The sequence below is a fragment of the Bradysia coprophila genome, unplaced genomic scaffold (genome assembly GCF_014529535.1).
Source record: "Bradysia coprophila strain Holo2 unplaced genomic scaffold, BU_Bcop_v1 contig_476, whole genome shotgun sequence".
NCBI lineage: Eukaryota > Metazoa > Arthropoda > Insecta > Diptera > Sciaridae > Bradysia > Bradysia coprophila.
Window position 1 is genome coordinate 1,945,135 of NW_023503727.1, and position 19,850 is coordinate 1,964,984.

The window sequence follows — 19,850 nt, forward strand, 5'->3', positions numbered from 1 at the left end:
AAGTAAAAGATTTTCTGTTTCAACACCAGCACCAGATAATTAGTTTGAACAAACGAAGAAACTTGCTGGAGGAGCGTAAACATGTTCGTAATTGGCAAAATAATCGTAACGCCATAAATGTGCACGATTAGAAGAGACCGTTGAAACATTCGTGCAAAACAGCGATCAATGGCCGAAAGAGTAAACATTTCCAAACATTAACAGCTGCAACAAATCGTATACCAATTATTATGTATGGGCAAAGTCCCGGCGTTCAGTCCATTTCAGTTTATTGACAAAACTCAATTTTCAATTTCATTAATTAGACATTAGATAAATGAAATATTGATTTATGTGCCACCATATTGTGCAAACAGCTTCGTTATGTCTACATTTATGGTTATCGAAAAATTATAGCTCGATGCTTTGACGCTAAATATGATGCTGGGTGTTTTAGAAGCTATTCCGAAAATGAGTCGACGCGTATAAATACTGTACATACACACCTAAGGACTGGTTTTAAACCAAAATTGTAATCAATCTGTTTTGTTTATTGTAATGAAAATCGCAAACACCATGAAATGTTATTCGATATTAATGGCGAAGGTTCTCTTTATAACATCGATCTCGGTATTATAACATAGCAGATTTAACGAATGTAACGGGTTGAGTGTCGGTTGTTTAACCATTTGATTGGAATTGTTTGAAAATATTTGAAGCGTTTCGATATTTCTGTTTCAGTGGTCGTTGTAAATCCTGAATCGTAGCCACATTCTGTGCAGTTTTGTTTAATATTTTTGTTTATGTCTTGCGGTAATTGTGGATTTCTCTCTCTTTCATAGTCATCGTGTGTCTTATTTACTTAAAACTCATGGGCTAATGTATCTCATTGGATGTAGTTGGCCAAAGTTTCTAGGAATATGTGGGCACATTACATTCAATTCTTTTTTGTTTTATTTCTTCTGCATGCCCTTTAGTCTCATAGTCCTTTACTATCGTTAAATAGAATTTATCTTCTCACAAATACATTGCTTTCCAATATCCTGTGCGCTATATCTTTCGTGGAAAACTATAAAAATGCTGTAACTGCAGAATGCATTTAAGTGAATTTTATTCATATCCACTCCAGTTTTACAATACTTGACTGGAGATTTTTTTTTCCTTCTTTTTTGAAATCCAATTTTTCTTTCAACAATTTCAGTTTTATTTATGTTTTTATGTTAGAACTGCTCCGACTCTTATTTGTATAATATCGCTTTTATGTCATTATTTTATGTTATGAATTTAAATGCACCAAAGCGATGTATGTAAAATGGGTTCAAGTATTATAAAACACAGAAAATGCGCTTGACATTCGATTTTCTGTCTTCAGTTTTTTTTTTCTTTTTTTCAAATATTCTTTTATGTTCTCGTGTCATTTATTTTGCAAACGAAATTTATTCTAACGATAGCTTGCAATCATTGAGTGTGTTATTTGCAGCGCGCAGATCAATTTAAAAAGAAGATATTTGAATGTTATTGTAACGCGTAATGTGCCATAGAAAGACGATAAGAATCCGTGACGATTAAACGTTCACAAATGGCAAGTATTTTACGACATAAACAATACATCTATTTTCAGTATCGCCTTGTGTTTGACGCTGACTGTTGTGCTTTATAAGTTTTTTAGCATACATTTTGCTATTCAGAATGTTGAAAAATCACGATTTTGGACGGGGGTAAGCCCATAACCTGATTACAGGGAAAAAAATGTGAAATTCGACATGTTTTCTAATTTTCAAGTTGTTACACAAGAAATTCGTTGAACAATTGAAAATCTAGATTTTGATTTTTTTTGAATTTTGGTAAGGCACGCGCAACAAGAATGAAATTCTAAAATAAGAAATCTAGATGTTCATTTGTTAAACAAATTTATAAACCACAACAACTCCCAAAACACCGTCGAATTTCACTTTTCTCTTCCTGTAGGACCCAAATTCGGGACTACCACGAGAGAAACCCTTCATATAAGTACCACTGTATATTAGATTTATCAGTTTGGGACGATCATTTAAGATCTCGAAACACAGATCTGTTGATCCTTTGTTTCCATTCCCGGTCATCATGTAAATCATGGTAGCCTTCCTGTTGCCGATAGGAACCTGTCTAAGATGTCAGGTCCTATTGCAGCAATTTCCGAAGGAACCACCTCGTAGTCTCCGAGCATCCTGCGTCTTAGTTGAAGAAATTTGGGGCAGTCACATATCAAGTGTGCGCCCGTTTCTTCTTCTAGGTCGCAGGAACATCTCGGAGTCTCCGAAAGCCTCAACTTATTCATGTGCCGATTCAGCCCGCAATGTCCCGTAATCGCTCCTACTACTCTTCTAATGCGATTTCGGTCCATTTTGAGCAAATCTTTGGCCCATTTTTTGTTAGGCTTAGGGGAGAAGCATTTCGTGTGAACGCCTCCGTTATACGCTTCCCAGCGTTCTGCGTGTTTACGCTTAACCCAGTCTTCCAGTGCTCTTTTACACTCTGACTGGGGAATCGGAAGGTACGGTTCTGGCCCGTTTGCCTGAGTCGCCGAGCCTTCTTTGGCCAGCTTATCTGCTTCCTCATTTTCCTCCACGCCGGAATGTCCTGGTACCCAGACCAAATTGATCCGATTGCTCAGACCAAGAAGGTTCAGGTATTCCTTACATTCCTTCACCAGCTTGGAGGTGACTACGGGCGATACGAGTGCCTTGATCATTCCTATATTGTCAAGACATATAAGGACCTCTTCGCCTTGCGTCCCTATAGGCAGAGTTTCCTGTGCTCCCATGAGTGCCGCATAAAGCTCCGCCTGAGGTACGCTGGCGATCTCTCCCAGGTGGAAGGAATTGCCTAGCCCCGTTTCGGGGGCATACACTCCAGCTCCTGTTCCATTTGGAGTTTTCGAACCGTCAGTGAATCTGACTTTACTTCCCCTTGATAGGCCAGTAGGCCAGCCGTTTCGGCTTCTTCTACATAGAGTTGATTAAAAGACGAATCCTCGTGATTTATTTTGATGGCGTAGTCGATAGTAGTTCAGCAGCCGTTTCTAAGAGGTCTGTCTAATAGTGTCTATGAGGTCAATTCATCTTCAACCCCTCCCCAACTTAGGAATCCTAAGAAAGTTTCAACGATTCCATAAAATCCTTATTCCGACTCACTAAGGCTTGACCTACATTTGTATGATATTGTCATGAATGTTTGCGACTTTCAAACAATATTCGCAAATGTTCATAACTTCGCGAGAAATTTTTTTCCATGAATACATAACAGTTGAAACCACTCACAACATGGCATAAGCCTATTCATACTTCAAAAACAATGATACGGATCATATATACATCTGTAACGTTTCTTTTCCATCTCCGCAAAGATGTCCAGGACTTTTATGCCACAATTTTTTGTTTTGTATCTCCCTAGCTTCAAACCGAACCATATTTCATCAGTGTAATGCAGAAATTGCTTTCACTGGTGCAATTCACGATGTTATATAATGTGATTTTCGTTCGCAGCAGAAAAAAATGTAATAATTCATGCGACTGGGGACGTATAAATAAAGAACAAAAAAAGACACAGAAAGACTTCGCGTACAATGTACGTTGAATTACAACGAAATATCCCCCCCCGCACACACAGAGAGCGCGTCAAAGATCGCATTCCATATCTTTCTTCTAGCCCTTAATGTAACATTAGACAAAAACGACTTTATATAATAATGCCGATGAATGTGCAACTATATAAATTTCCAAGACGTTTTCATACTCTCGGTTTAACAACAACGAAGGAAAAAAACAGGGAAAATGTTGAAGTGAAGAGGAGAAAAGGAAGAACAGAGATAAAAACACGTAAGAACATAATATTATGATATTTTTCAAATGTCACGAATGTATTACGATAAAGGTGTGAATTTAATAAAATATAAAAATATTATAAAAATAGCAAAGCGAACGACAAGACGAAAAAATAACATGGTGTGTAAGGGGTTGACGTGATATTTTCAAAGCATATCTGTGTGTACACAAAAAAAAAACTCGTCGGAAAAAATTGTCTTTTCTTTCTTTGAGATATATGTATACCATTTCCTGAAAATCATATGATATGACACGAGAGCGCGTGGTGTATAAATGGGAAGCTAAGGATTTTATCGGTGGAAAACATTCTTTAGATGTTTCAGTTAGCAAACGTAAAAAGTTCCTTCTGTTGGGTTATATGCTATGTCACACCGAGTATTTCCGTGTATTTTCAACGCTGCGACGGTGTATAGACGCGTTCGTTCCACAAAAAACGCTCTTATAGATATGTATACACCGTCCCACATAATCATAATATACCTTTATGGGATAGGAGAGAGAGAATATGGGTTGTTGCTTTCAAGCGTTTTTGCGTTCTTTGTCAAAGATGAAGGGAAAAAGGTTTAAGGGTTACACGTTTATTGTTTTTTATGGTGTTTATGTAACAGTGATAAAGCAAGGTTGACATTGACACAATGTTGGTGTTTCTTCGTTTTTTTTTTATTATTCCTTTTTTGCCTCACTCAAAAGGCCCAGACAAACAAACGAGATTAGATCTTAACATACTTTTGATCGGTTGCTTTAACAAAGAGCTAAATATGGAGATGGGTTTTTTCGGGCAACTTTTTTTGGGTTTGCGACGACGCGCGACTTTATGAAAAATTGAATTCGGAAAATTTTCAGATTTTTTTTTTGAGTTTAAGCTTAGTGTAACTAGCACAAATATTAGAAGCATTTGAAGCGGAACGTATGGAAAGGTTGATTGTTTAAATGATTTCAAATATTTACATCCACAGATCGTAGGTTTACGGGTGATAGGAAGTATTGCTAATATTTTTTAAGGAACATAACCATCTGTTATTAACTGCTGTGGCAAAAATAAGCGACGAGCTCTGGTTAGTTTGCTAGATTTTATATAGAAAAATGTATGTTACAACTAATGAAGTAGTAGATTTTGTTTCAGATACACCCAGCTCTGTAGTCAAAGGAAGTAATAGATTTAGCTATTATATCGCCATATGCTTAATTACACATTCCGAGCCAAGCCCTTTCGTAATATCAAGTTTTAATAATCTAACAAACAGATACCTTAGACCGTATAAATATACAAAGCAAAAAATAATTGGCGATAATCTACCCTCATTTCGTGGCTATTCATTCTAATAGTAGACTATCGGTTCTAATAATAAACTAAAATTTAATTTAATTTAAATGAAAAGCATTCAAAATCTACCTTAATGCTGTCGTAGCAGGCAGTTACACGTCCATTTTGAACTTCTACATTAGCTGGTGGATGGGCAAATTTACATTCGGTATCCGGTCGGGAGCATTTATTCCTTTGGAATTCACGACACACCTCCAACTGCAACCAACGCGAATCTTTACCACTCAATAAGCTATTCATGTTTACCATTGATGCCATTATTTTTGTGTGTTGTTTTAAATGTTTTTTTTATTTAAATTTAAATTTTAGTTTTTAAAAATTTAGTTTTCCTTTAGTTTTTAGTTGAGTGACCGTTAGAGGGTTTTTGTTTTAAGAAAAAATTCTTTGAATTAAATCTGTTTCTTAAACACTCATCTAATATATTATCGTCTTGTCTAGTATATTGGATTACTAACGCTATGCGTTTCAACACATTTATTTTTTAAAAAACAATCTACAAAAATACTATTCTCAGAATTTTCTTTTTTTTTATTTTTATCTTTTACACGGTTTGCATGTCATTTGTGGGTTAAAATATATAAAAAATTTGAACAATTCTCTCTCTTTTTCACTATTTGATTAAAAATATTTTTTTTATTGAATTTTTTATATTTTATTTATTATCACAAAATTTATCGATGTAAAACGTGTGATGTTTTGACAGATATTACTAAAACAGCACTAAGATTATAATAATTTTTTTTGTTTTTAGTTTTATTACAAGAAAATGAACGAAAAAACAGACGTTCCTTTGTTTAGTTTAGGTGTTTTTTTTTTCTCTTTATTTATTTTGTTTTAAATTTTAAATATGATGACGGAAACCACTGTATAGTTAAATGATAATTCGATTTGATTCTTATGTTCTTCTTCTCTCTTTGCTAAATTTATTTTCTTTATTTTTATTATACTTTGTATGGCAAACAGACTAGATTTATTCTTGATTTGCGAGTGTTGGTTTTTTTTTAATAAATTTAAATTGTTTTAGGATTTTAACTTCGGTTTTGATGGCTCTTGAACGGTTTGAAATTTCTCTTCGTCTTGTGTGTTTCTTCTTTTTTGTTTGTTTTATAATAAAAGCTCAAGCAAACTCAGCATATGTTTGAATCTATGCATGAAAAAAGCAGCAATTGCTAAGCCAAATCTGAGGGTCGAGTATTCTGTGGGGGGGTAGAACGATTCTGGAAAATAAAAGAAAATCTTTTGTTATTTACATACAGTACATTTACAGTTGGTATAAAGTCTATTTATCAATTTAACATAATTTTTTTCTTTATTATAAAAAAGCATCTATCTAACACGCACACACTCCAAGCATTTGTTTTGTCTATATTTCGGTGAACACACCTGCTCTTCACAACTGTTTAGTAACAAAATAAAAGCGAATTGTTGCTGAGCAAATATCACATCAGCTACTTGTTGATGTCATTGCTTACAAAATACAGATATTACGCAGAGTATCAAATTCTAATTAAAGGCATAACGTGAGCGACGACGACGTTAGTTTAATTTCGCGGAAAGATGCAGGTAGCAAAGCAATTAATACATTTTTATGAAAGCGATCTCACGAGAAGGATTCTTGGAATTTGAAAAAGTGTGAATTATAAATGTGTGTGGTAGGGTATACTATTGGTAAATTTATAAAATTTATAAATATTGAAGTCGGCATCAAATGACCTTCCGGGCTACGGATGTTATGTACTTTCTATTATTCTATTATTCTTTCGGTAAATTTTGGTAAAAGTCGGTAAATTTTCGGTAAATTTCAGCAAGTATCGCTCAATTTTCGGTAAATTTTAGTAAGTTTTAGCAAGTATCGCTAAATTTTCGATCAATTTTGGTAATTTTTCGGTAAATTTCGGTAATTTTTCGGTAAATTTCGGTAATTTTTCGGTAAATTTCGGTAATTTTTCGGTAAATTTCGGTAATTTTTCGGTAAATTTCGGTAAATTTTAGTAAGTTTTAGCAAGTATCGCTAAATTTGCGATAAATTTTGGTAATTTTTCGGTAAATTTCGGTAATTTTTCGGTAAATTTTAGTAAGTTTTAGCAAGTATCGCTAAATTTTCGATAAATTTTGGTAATTTTTCGGTAAATTTCGGTAAATTTTAGTAAGTTTTAGCAAGTATCGCTAAATTTTCGATAAATTTTGGTAATTTTTCGGTAAATTTTGGTAATTTTTCGGTAAATTTCGGTAAATTTTTGTGAATTTTGCTAAATTTCTGTAAATTTCAACAGCAATAGGCCCTGATGTGGTAAGGTCAGTATAAGTTTGAAAATGTACATAACGTCCGTTGATACTCATTCTTATAATGGAAGTAAGTTTAGTCAGGTTATTGGCACTTGGAACACCACTGACACTGCGTTGATGTTTAAGGTGTAATTTTCGCTATCTTTTCAGCTTTCATCATCACCACCTCATTTCAGCTCAGAGTGATACGTTTTGTTATAGTGACGTTGATAAAAATGAATTAATAAACGAGCAAAGCCAAGAGATTATTGTAGATAACCACACACGTGAATGATGCGAGATCATAACAAAGACAAAAAGATCAAAAATGAAAAAGCAAAGATTAATGGAAGAGTGAAAATAATGCACTTTAGTTGACAGAGACACACAGCAGTTTAATTATTTTAAATTAAATTTCGTGTTCGTTTTTCCACCGAAAAATATAAAAAGCCATATATGCGGAGCGGGCAAATGTGCAGAATAAAATTTTCCACCAGCAATATTACACACGTACGAATTTAATTCGTAATTTATAACTGAAAACATGAAACTTTGAATTTAAATGGTGTCTGGAAACAAGATAAAGAAAATAAAAACAGAGAAATATATACCATACACTACACTCCTCTGTTTTGAATTAGTTAAAAGATGGGGAAGGTTAAAACTCAAGAGTTGCCGATTAGAAAGTTTTTGTATGAAAAACTTTTCCAGTAATTTAACATTTTGATTCTCACGAGTAATTGCATATAGTTTAAGAAGTTGCGAATTACTAAGAAAGTTTTTTTTTTGCTCTCTCCTCTTTCTCCCTTTTTTAAATGGATTTTTTTCACTTGCTCTTGCTGTGTAAAGTATTTTAACGCGAATTGGAAAATGGTTGTAACCGGAGTACAATGTGCAGTTGAATCTCGGATAGTAATATCCTTAAAGTATTTTGTGGTGAAAGCTTGTTTGGATTAAATGTTACATATTGGATTAGGTAATAAATCCATCAAGTGGGTAATTTAATAGAAATTTCAATTAAAATTTTCTCGGAATTCACGCGACCGGGAATTATTTTGAACGTTTCCTAAGAATGTTTACTAGCTTGCACGTTGCTATGAACACGTCGGACGGTGGGATTGGTGTTGGTGTTTCCACACCAGTGCCTATATTCGTGAAAATATTTTCAAGAATTTTTTCAAATTTTCGCGATTTTCTCAAATTTTCACGATTTTCTCAAATTTTTACAAAAAACTTTTTGCGAAAATTCACGAAAATTTGAGAAAATTCGTGAAAATATTTTCGCGAATATTGGCGCTGTTCCACACCCATAAAATATTTAACGAAAATTATGTCAGTCAAGATAAACAACGAAATAATTCGATTTTATTTATCAAAATCAAAATGTTAAAATTAATGAAGTAATAGATTTTGCATCAATCTGTCGTTAGGAAGGCCAAACAGTAAACAGTGAAAAAATATTAATCGAAACAAACACATAAACGGAAGAAAATACTCTTAAATACGATTGCCTTCCGCAGCGAGCCATAAAAGGCTTGCTATAAAACTAGAACTAAATATCCACATCTCAGACTCAGCAACTTGTTGAAGCGTAATTTAATTGGCTCATTGTTTTGTAAACCGGCTAACACATTAATTCTATCCCAAATAAATCCGGACCACCCACGGGATTATTAAAAAGTTTCTTGACTTTCACGCTCTCAATTTTATCTTTCTCCATTAAATTGGTAATGTTATCTGTTGAATTATATCACCGATTTTGCATTATAATATTTCAATGGTAAAAACGAACGCTAAAGATATATCGACAAGATAAATATTTATTTTATAATATTTAATTGAAATAAAATTTTTGTTATAACTCATAGAAATGAGACTGACTGTGTAACTCTCATGTCGATATCGTCTATATAAGTTGAATGTGAACGCAAATATTATTTTATTAAGTTTGAAAATGATATTGTACAGCAAGTCAGAGTCACTGACTTGATGGCAAGCGGTTTTCGTTCAACAGAGAGTCGTGTTATTAACACTTTTATTCGAATTGGTTGTGTAGAAATTGGGTTAGTAACAAACGAACGAACAAAAAATTTGTGATTTCCATTTCACATTTGGTAAAGTGAATGGAAGAAATTAATATTACGGACCGATGAAACGAGATTCAACATTTCGATTAAAAGTAAAATCCTTTAGAGAAGCCAATGAACTCTCTTGCACGATAAAGTCAATAACACTATGCGAGCAGCTCCTGCAGTTTATTTAATTCGGGTTTTAAATTCAATTTGCTCAAAAACAAACTTCAACTTCACATTTAAAAAAAAATCAAAGAGTTACCACTAAACCTCGAATGCATCATTAAATACATCTCGGTTATTTGAATACACATCATACACACACCACCTTCGATTTATATTTAAATGTGCCAAACGTAGTCAGAGTTTAAATTCACGACATCAAATACATTTAATAAAAACTGAAGTAAGCGCACCGACGGCAATTAGTTTGTGTTAGCTTTCATAAAAGCGTTTTCTACTTTAAAATCGAGTACTTATCGGCACTCAAAACGGGTGAATGTTGTTAAATCATCGAATAAATCGTGCAAGTCTGTTGAGAGTTTTAAGCATATAATGTATGACATGCACATAATTTATCATGGATGGCCAAGTTTGTTTAACCATTAATCGTAATTGACTAATTTATTGCTTGATTTTAGGTTATTCTTCGAACCATAAAGGTAAACGAGGAAATTAAAAGTGTATGGAAGTTATAATTTAGGACCATCGCAATATACGTTTAGGTGCCTGTAGTGTCTATACATGGAAGCTATTTTGAATTGATAAATTGGTAAACTTTTGGAGCAGCTTTCGAAACATCAAATGAAATTATTCAATGGTTTTACAGACCAGAACAATTTCGAAATGTATTCGAACGTACTATCATTTTACTTACAAAATACTTACAAACTAAATTTTTTTTTTTTTTTTAAAAGGTTGAGCAACAAAATGACATTACGATCAGTTTGCATATTGCATTCAATTTTGTAAAATTTCCATGTCGGTGTTGACTGTAAATTTATTTGAATCGCCGATGTGTTTCTCAATCAATCAAATAAATATCGAATCTAGTTCTGCGATGTGAAATGATTCAGTTAATTACATTAGCCATGGAGATTTTCGAAAAATTAGATCAAACTGTAAACGTTGACGAAGTTCATTTACAAACACGTTTTTTTATGAATGTGTTCATCGGTCGATACTAACATCACAGTTTGCAAGAACTCATACAAACGTTTAGGCATCTGTTAAAGACAACAAAACAAGCGATGAGATTCTAATAACTTGGTTTTATATAACAAATTGTATGTTACAACAAATGAAGTAAAAGATTTTTTATCAAACGTTAGACGATACTTCGAACTAAGGAAGTCAGAGATTTGTGGCTGCAAAACTCATATTATGATCATTATGAAAAAGGTTAAAATTTAAAAGTTAAAGTCACCTATCACAACCAAAAATAAAATTAATTAACCAAAACAGAAGATGTCACACCGAAAATATCTAACATTAAATAAATGAGATCCTGACACAATTACCACACTCACACACACGTTTCACATAACATTAACCTATCGAAACGTACTCGCTCATTCATTCTCGGTTACTACACGTTTAGTTCCGGTCATTACTGATTCATTCACGGTTGTTTCAGATTCGTACATTGCTGATTTATTTTATAGTTGGAACTGGAGAAACGACTTTGGCATACTACACGTTTTCTGCTGTGGAATAGCTGGTGTTGGTTTACAATTTGTTCAATTCGTTACATCTAGCCGGATAAAGGATTTATTCTTTCGTAGAAAATTAGCGGTGTATATGGATAAAAGGTCATTAGTTTCGGTAGTAGAGAAGAAAAATAAGAGAGAAATTAACTGAAAAGGGTCAAGAAGAAGACTATTCATGAGTGGAACGCTAGTCTCTTTTCAAGCCGAATATAATTTAGAAATGATGTAAGCACTGGATCATTTAAATGACTTTATCGTACATGACGCATAGGTATCATTAATATCATTGACACTCAATGAAACTGTAAACACCTAACAATCCAATCAATTTCTTTGTGTTGATAACAGAAATTATTTGCAAAGCGCCAGTGGCGCCCATGGGGAAGTTTTGAGACAGTTAGCAAAAAATGTAACTTAAAACTGGTGAAGTAAAAGATTATGTAAACAAAAGAAGTACAAGATTCGGATAGTGTTATTTAGGTTACAAAGGAGTGTAATGATTATTGGACACAGTCCAAAATAAATTGTTTTTCTGGCAATAAGACCTGGGACTTTAGTACGATTTCAATTTTCAATAATAACTTATCTGGCTTGTATTATGCAGACCAAAGTGTGGCAACGTTTACTTAATTAATTAAAGAAAACATTACCATGAATTGCATTAAGTTATTCGATGGAGAATTTTCCATTATAATATTGGCGAGGAATTGGTTAATTTAAAAAGGCAACGTTCGGTTGGAATTATCTGATTTCTAAATGATTTTGCATTAAATTAAATTTACTTGCCAACTACAAACAATAACAAATTACCAAATTTCACGAGAAAGAAAACAGAAACTGCGTTACTGTTATAAAGGCTCGAATTCGTTTGTGCTATTCAATCATTAATCACATTTAACGATTATTACACATAAAAAGCTAATAAAGTCGAATTATAATCATCATTATCTGATGCCATTCAAGCCAATATATATACCCAGCTAAATACCAATTTTCAATACACATTAAACGTTTGCTGCCAAGAATTAATGTTTTGTTGGTTCAGGACGTATCGGAAACATAATATAATGTGAAATGAAATAAGGCTAAAATGGAATGCCCTTTTCCAAAATGGATAAGAAACACCGAAATAAATACACATTCGCCGGTCGTTATATACACAGACAAAAACAAAAACGAAAAACCGAAAAAATAATAGAAGAACCCACCTTAGTTTATATTGTGCGCGCGGCATCGATCAAATATTGCCTTTGCGTTTTTAATCTGTTTCGAGTTTTCGTTTATTTTCTTGAAAATTATAAATAGAAAAATAGACATTTTATATAGATATCGTGACGGTTTACGTTGGGATAACATAAACTCGACTATTTTGTTCGAGATTTAAAAACATTTAAACATAGAATATAGTCCGGCCTCACATCACTTCCGAAGGCGCACGATTTCAATATATATGTCATCTGTTACTGATAACGACAAATAAAAGTAAGCGACACACTGTGACTAGTAAGTCTTTTATATAGCAAATATTTTGATAAAACTAATAAAGTAAAAGATTTTACATGAATGAAGTAATAGATTTGATGACGTTTAAGATTAGAAAGCTGTTGAGTACTGTCGTACTAGAAATATTCAATAAGACCGGTATATTTCTGCTAATTTTAATTCCACCTCCCTTCATAACAAAAGTTACAAATGGAAGATTGAGCACATTGTTCATTGGGTCGTTGTACTGAAGTATCACAAAAAATAATGCAAATGTTCCATTCCAAGCATTTATACATCAATCGATAAAATCGACTGCATCATTTTAACCGCATATAAACGTTTGTTCCGCCTTGACTATTGTAACCATAACTGTTCAAGTATTCAACAAAAGAAAATATTAGACGTTCGCAAATATCCACCTAGTTACAAATGAAGCACGATAAAAAACCTCAATTACTTTTTCTGTGTGTAAATGCTCTGCTATTTCTTTATAGGTTAAACGAGTATAAGAAAACATCAGGTAGGTCGCACAGACATAATGTATAGAATTTCAGTTCTTTTTTATATAAAACGTGGGCAGTTATTTATGTCTGTCGTGTGGTGGGTTTTTGATTATATTTCAAAGAAGACGATTCAAATTTAAATTGCAATATTTTTCTGTCTCGTCTGATAAAATAAAGACTTCAAAACTGAAACCAAGAGCAATATTTTCAAAGGTAACATTGGAAAAGTAGTACTCCTTTCATGTACACGGTTGTACACGGCGTTTGTATGCGATTTATTATTCAGGCAAAAAAAATGACTAAAGAAACGAACTCAATGAAGCTGATACGAACGTATAGAAAGCGCTTTCAATTTACTTCTTGTTCTTTTGCTGTGCCAAAATCAAAATGTTTTGTAGATTTTGCGGAATATCATGCACAAACTAATGTTTTCTTTGGTTTGCTTTGGGTGTACTTTTAATTCTGCTAAATTGGGTCAACGACAGTAAAATAAATTACTATGCGGATAAAATGTCAAAGCACACTTCACGGCTTTAAGTGGTTGTATATAGTGGATTTGTGAGCGGTAGTTCTTTAAAATTTGCATATTTTTTTGCCAAAAAAAAGTCTCCGGTAATGTTTGGCAGGACGACGTAAATTTGGAGAAATCGGGGAATTTACGCTTGTAAGCAATGAGGGTAAGAGACATGAAGTAACAAAGCCGAAGCTAATTCGATTTTATGCCACTGGATGCTTCTAATTAATAGTTGTCTACTTGACAAGGAACAAAAAGTTTAAAAGTCCAGTTTTCGTGTTTCGGCTTCCCATCGGATCAAGCAAATTCTCGGGTTTTCCCTAGTTATATAATAAGCCATTTTCGACCCTATTGAAATGTAAAGCACAGTAATTAAATTATTAAATTTGAAAGCTGCCACTTGACATTATACATGCCTCACAATCTATTCAGGACACTCAACTGCATATATTCGGCGAGCTCGGTGCTTTGAATCATAAAATCAAAAAAAAATCAAAATTACTCAAATAAGTAACATGACCGAATGTCTAATTGAAATGATTGCAATTATGAAAACACCCATTGACTACAATTTTCAATTTAGTGAGACACTTAACTTCTCAATTAGCTAGAAAAAAAAAATGCCGCAATTATGTCATTTCATTCGTGATGTAACAACTTGTGGGCATAAAGTTGACGGTAATTTTTCCGCTTCGATGCATACATTTCAAAAATGCGTACACAGCTAATGTGTGTATGACTGAAGTGGAATTAACGAAATGTTAACAGCCAAAACGTTTGAAGCTTTGGGTAAATATTTTTTAATAAAAACATTGTAGGATCAAATAAGTGTATGTTCACTGTATGCAGCCAACGAGCCAACAAAATTATCGGAAAGTTTTAACTGATTCTGCAGAATGTTCTTTTAGACCAGCAAATATTTGCTCAAGAAGTATTAATCTCGAAGTACTAGATTTAGGTGAATACTAAACCTAGTGGTTCAAAGTGTCTAAAAAAGATTTTGTGAGTTACACTCGATGGATGTATCTACATTTCAATTATTCCTTAAAATAACGCGTCTAAATTCGACCCTTCAACAGTAACTGTTGATGAACTAGAACTGCTCATGTTTTTCTTTGTGTGAAAAAATCTGCTTATTTATCCAATGCATTTAATCATTGCAAATGGAAACAAAACCATAAAAATTACGATCGTACGCTGAAAGAACAGAGCCCCGCCAACAAGCCCAAAAATGAAATTGAGATGCTAAACAAACAATTTCGTAAGAATAATCCATTAGTTCTGTATCTAATTACAGATCTCCCGTGTCAACATGATAGAAATTGACATTGAAATAAGCCATTGCCATAGTGTATTCTATCAATCAACGCACAATGTTTGGATATATATTGCCATTGAAGCGAATTGTGTCGTACGAAAATTTTCGTTTTTGCAAACTCACATAATTACGTGAAGTCACATGAAGAAAACAATGTACTCCATCATGCCATACAGCACATACACACACACACCATACACAGAATAATAACTACCCATTGGATTATCATCCAGCTGTGAGTAAATGACAGGCAAGTCACTATTATGTCGCCTTTGGCCCTTTTGGCTAGCGTATATATTTTATATAAAATGATATGTCCCACTGAATACATGAATATAATGGAAAATACGTTATCCTTATGCAGTGTCGAGGATGTAGAGTGGTACCACAATATAGTATTACACTTAGCCATATATATGTATAGACATCCCAGGCCACCCAGGCTATTTGAAATAAAATATGGACTGTTTGTGTTGTTTGTTTGAACACACACTCGTAACGATTGTATGTTGTGCGCCCTTATTGCGAACAGCGATTTGGTTTAGTTTTAATCTATAATTTTGTTACGTTATGGTTCATATGAACAAAACACAATTCTTTTATTGCAAATGCTCCATACATGTGACTTTTTGCAATAATTCTACCAGCTAAACACAATACGAGCATTAGCCGGGAATGCTGTGTGTATGGTTAGAGGACGGGTGGAAAAAAAAGAGTTGTAATAAAATTGTGATTTTTTTCATTCGTCGTCGTCGTTGCCTTTTTATTTCAAATGGTTACTCCATAATGTATATCAACACACAGTCTCTGCACAGTGTCGTGTAATATTAAACTATTTTAACGGTTCAAACGATTACTTTTTTTTTCTCTGTGCTTTTGTTTCGGAAATTTTAACTTAAACTTCACACCGAAACGCTGATGTAACACATAATACCACTTTCGTGACTTTAAGTCGTATTTAGAGTTTAGTTCTTTTCCAATTTTTTTTTTTCATTCATTCACTCGTTCGTTTCGTATTCTCCGGCTGATATATATTTTCTACACCGCACCACACATGCAGGAACGGAAAATTGCATTTGGCGAAAATCTGTGTCTATTATGTTTAACAAAAACAAAGTCAATTATCGTCTATGTGCTATGGAGCAAACGGTTCATCTTTGGCATGGTTTTGTGAATAACCTTGCACGACGAAATATGTGCAAAATTTATATATAACAATAAAGTGTGTCGTGTTCGTGCATTGAACATTTTCGAATATTAAGTGAGATATTTCGTGTTTAAGTATGTCTAACGAAATTAGGTTTATTAGAGAGAAATTAAATCAAAATTTCTGTTTGTGCTACACACACAGAGACAGGATTATTTATGGGTCACAGTGTTCTTCACTTGCACGATCGTAAACGGTTTTTGCCAGCCGGCAGATTTGTCAGTAAGACGGAAAAATGTTCATGTTTTATCTCTTTAAGAAAATTATTTACCTGGCGACCCAATTGAGCTCGGTTCTTGACTAATGAAATTACGTATCTGAAACCTCTAACTCATTCGTAATCGTAACAAAATGTAATCTATTCAAAAGTAGAATGCGTTTATCAATTTTAGATTTACTGATAAATCTATTTAATTCACTTGAAATCGCAGTACAGCCCATGCCTTATCTATAACCGATAGCAATGCAATGTTGTGATTTTTGTGTTTAATTTCGGAATATCGACTCTCTAAAGTTAACGTTACTTAACGAAATTGTAAGCCATTTACGATGGTCTACATTTAACATCATGTGGAACAGTGTTACAATGCGCAATACAATGAAAGGTGAGGCGACATAACTACACGGTCAATATCGTCAGGAACGATATTATCGTCCAAAAAAATTTCATCCAGGACGATAATATCGTCTAAAATTATAAATTTTAAAATATTTTCACGACGATATTATCGTTTTCTTGACGATATTATCGTTTAAAAAAACGATAATATCGTTTTTTTGGACGATACTATCGTTTTTTTGATGATACTATCGTCTAAAAAACGATATTATCGTTCAAAAAACGATAATATCGTTTTTTTGACGATAATATCGTTTTTTGACAATAATATCGTTTTTTTGACGATAATATCGTTTTTTTGACGATAATATCGCCCTGGATGAAAATATCCGCTGGACGATATTATCGTTATTTTCTTTTTCTGAACAAATTTATCGTTATTTTGGACGATATTATCGTCCTGGTCGATAATTTTTGGGACGATAATATCGTTTTTAATTTATTAATTTTTTTAAATTTGAGACGATAATATCGTCCAGGACGATAATATCGTTTTTAATTTATTTAAAATAAAAATTCTAGACGATAATATCGTCCTGGGCGATATTATCGTTCTGGATGGTTGTTGAAGACGAAACACAAAATCTTGTAGATAAACACCTTTTTATAGACGGCAAATATATATTAAAAATTGGTTCATTTGGTTCCGTAAATTTAAATTTTATAAATTAACTCCTAAGTTCCGACACCGTTCCGGCGCCCGGCTCGCATTGCGGCCCTCCGCTTCGCTCCGGGGCAATGGGCCGGATCGCTCGGCGTGTTAAAACGCTTTTTATGTACAATCAAAGTTGGTATTCATTTCGTAAAAAGATGAATTATTTAGGGACGAACTAAACGCCTTTTTTAAACACTGATGTGTAGGTGATTTCCTCTGACAATTGTTTTTCGATATTTTGGAAGAGATTTCGGTTCTTGCTGCACCTCTGAGTAAAATTGAGTCCTGGACAATATTACCACCCAAAACTAAACGATAATATCGCCAGGTTTTTTTAAACGATAGTATCGTCCTGGACGATATTATCGTTTATGAAAACGATAATATCGCCCAGGACGATATTATCGTTTTGGACGATATTATCGTACAGAAAACGAAAATATTCATAGATTTTCTAGAACGGTAATATCGTCCAGAAAACGATAATATCGTTTTTTGAACGATAATATCGACAATAAAACGATACTATCGTCCAGACAATATTTTAGAATTTTTCAATTTAGACGATATTATCGTCCTGGATGAAAATTTTTTGGGCGATAATATCGTTTTTTTAGACGATAGTATCGTCCAAAAAAACGATAATATCGTTTTTGAGACGATACTATCTTCCAAAAAACGATATTATCGTTTTTTTGGACGATACTATCGTCTAAAAATGATATTATCGTTTTTTAGACGATAGTGTCGTTTTTTAGACGATAGTATCGTTTTTTAGACGATAGTATCGTCCAAAAAAAAAACGATAATATCGTTCCTGACGACATTGACGGTGTGGAAATGTCCCGCCACCCAATGAAATCAGCAACGGTGACAGTGAGTGAGTATTCTACTGTCCTGAAATTACTTTTGACACCGTGTGACAGAAAAAATGTAAGACAACACAATCATGTCACGGTGGAATAATCTACGAATTGTTTGGCTACGAATTTGCGTTGATTCGGTGACTTTCGGTTTCAAAAGTGACTCTAAATGATCCCAAATAAGGCAATAATCTACAACAAACAAACTAAATCGTATCACCTTTTCTGAAGGTATTTCACACGACGGTTCCGTATAGATTCATTCCTCATACTTCACCATGAGTACTCATGCTACTGATGTGGAAAAACAAGCAAAAGTTCGGGTGGAAAAAAGATTGAAGTGATAAACTTCCCAATCGAGTAAATTTATTTAACTTTTTTTTGTCAAAGGTAACAATATCACGTCATATCAGTGAAAATTTCCTTGTTTCTAAAATTGGATTGCCTTTGCATTTTACAATTTCTTATCCGACAATTTTCTATTTTATACACAATTTTGCAGAGACATTCAATTTTTCATTGCTGATATATTGCTGTGTCGCTACATGGAAATCGTTTTGTTATAATGTTTTATTGTGTAGTTGCTGTTGTTGTTGTTGGTGAATTTCATTTCGCTTATACAATATGATGTATACCACACGCAATAGATAAAACCCGATTTTAGTTCAATCTCAATATCTGTGTCTCTTCCGAATGTAGTAATATCAACGTAATGTATAAATTATATACAATTGTGTAGGAAAACTGCGGGGAAACTTTGTTGGAAAATACAATTTACAATAAACAGGTTGCCCTCAGGAAATACTTTCTGCTGCTTCACTCTCAAATACAGAACGAGTTAAACAACAAAAAAAAAGAGAGAGAGGAAAAAAAACCGTTTTTACTTGAAAATGAAAATTCCCATGGGTGTCTGAACCACGCGAAATAAGGGTTGTTATTTTCGGGATATAGAACAACATTCATAGAAAATTCGTAGAAATTGGCAGACGAACAGAGAAAAAATAACAACAACAACAACAATCCTTGTATTCCACACACAGAGAAACCGACAACCGGCACACACAAATTGGTTTTGAGAAATTGGAAAAAAATCAGATTTTTTTAAAATTTATTTTCTGTTCTCCATGGGTTTTGTATTTATTCGCTTTTGTGTCCCTTTTGTTTCACTTCGTTTGTTCACTTTTATTACCGAACACCAATATTTAATTGATCTTGCAGTTCCGTCGACGACCAACAATTTTATTACGTGGCGTGGGTTTTCTAATCGGTCTTTTTTGACCTTTCTTTTATTTCGGTTTTAATTCGCTAGATGTGTGCATGTACATATGTATGACTATCACCGTAGGGGCAGGTTAACATTTTGGCATTGTAAACATGTAAGTGTCGCTAATTATTCGGAATTTCTTTTTTATATTTAAGGATTTTCAGAATCTTTAAAGAATTTTGGGAAATTTAAAAAATTTTGGTAATTTTA

At 33.4% G+C, this 19,850-nt stretch overlaps 1 protein-coding gene across 12 annotated transcripts in view; it reads right to left on the bottom strand.

The window, feature by feature from the left end:
- Positions 1-19,850, bottom strand: part of LOC119082642 (chromatin modification-related protein eaf-1-like) — a 269,989-nt gene that overhangs the window by 165,750 nt on the left and 84,389 nt on the right. For 11 of the 12 annotated variants that reach the window (XM_037192213.1, XM_037192214.1, XM_037192215.1 and 8 more), the window contains one exon: positions 5,236-6,383. In XM_037192213.1, coding sequence (XP_037048108.1) covers positions 5,236-5,424 — 189 coding nt within the window. In that variant the 5' untranslated portion in view covers positions 5,425-6,383. Of the gene's footprint in view, positions 1-5,235; positions 6,384-16,510; positions 16,534-19,850 lie in introns of those variants that run through there. The other variant, XM_037192216.1, reaches the window with a different exon arrangement.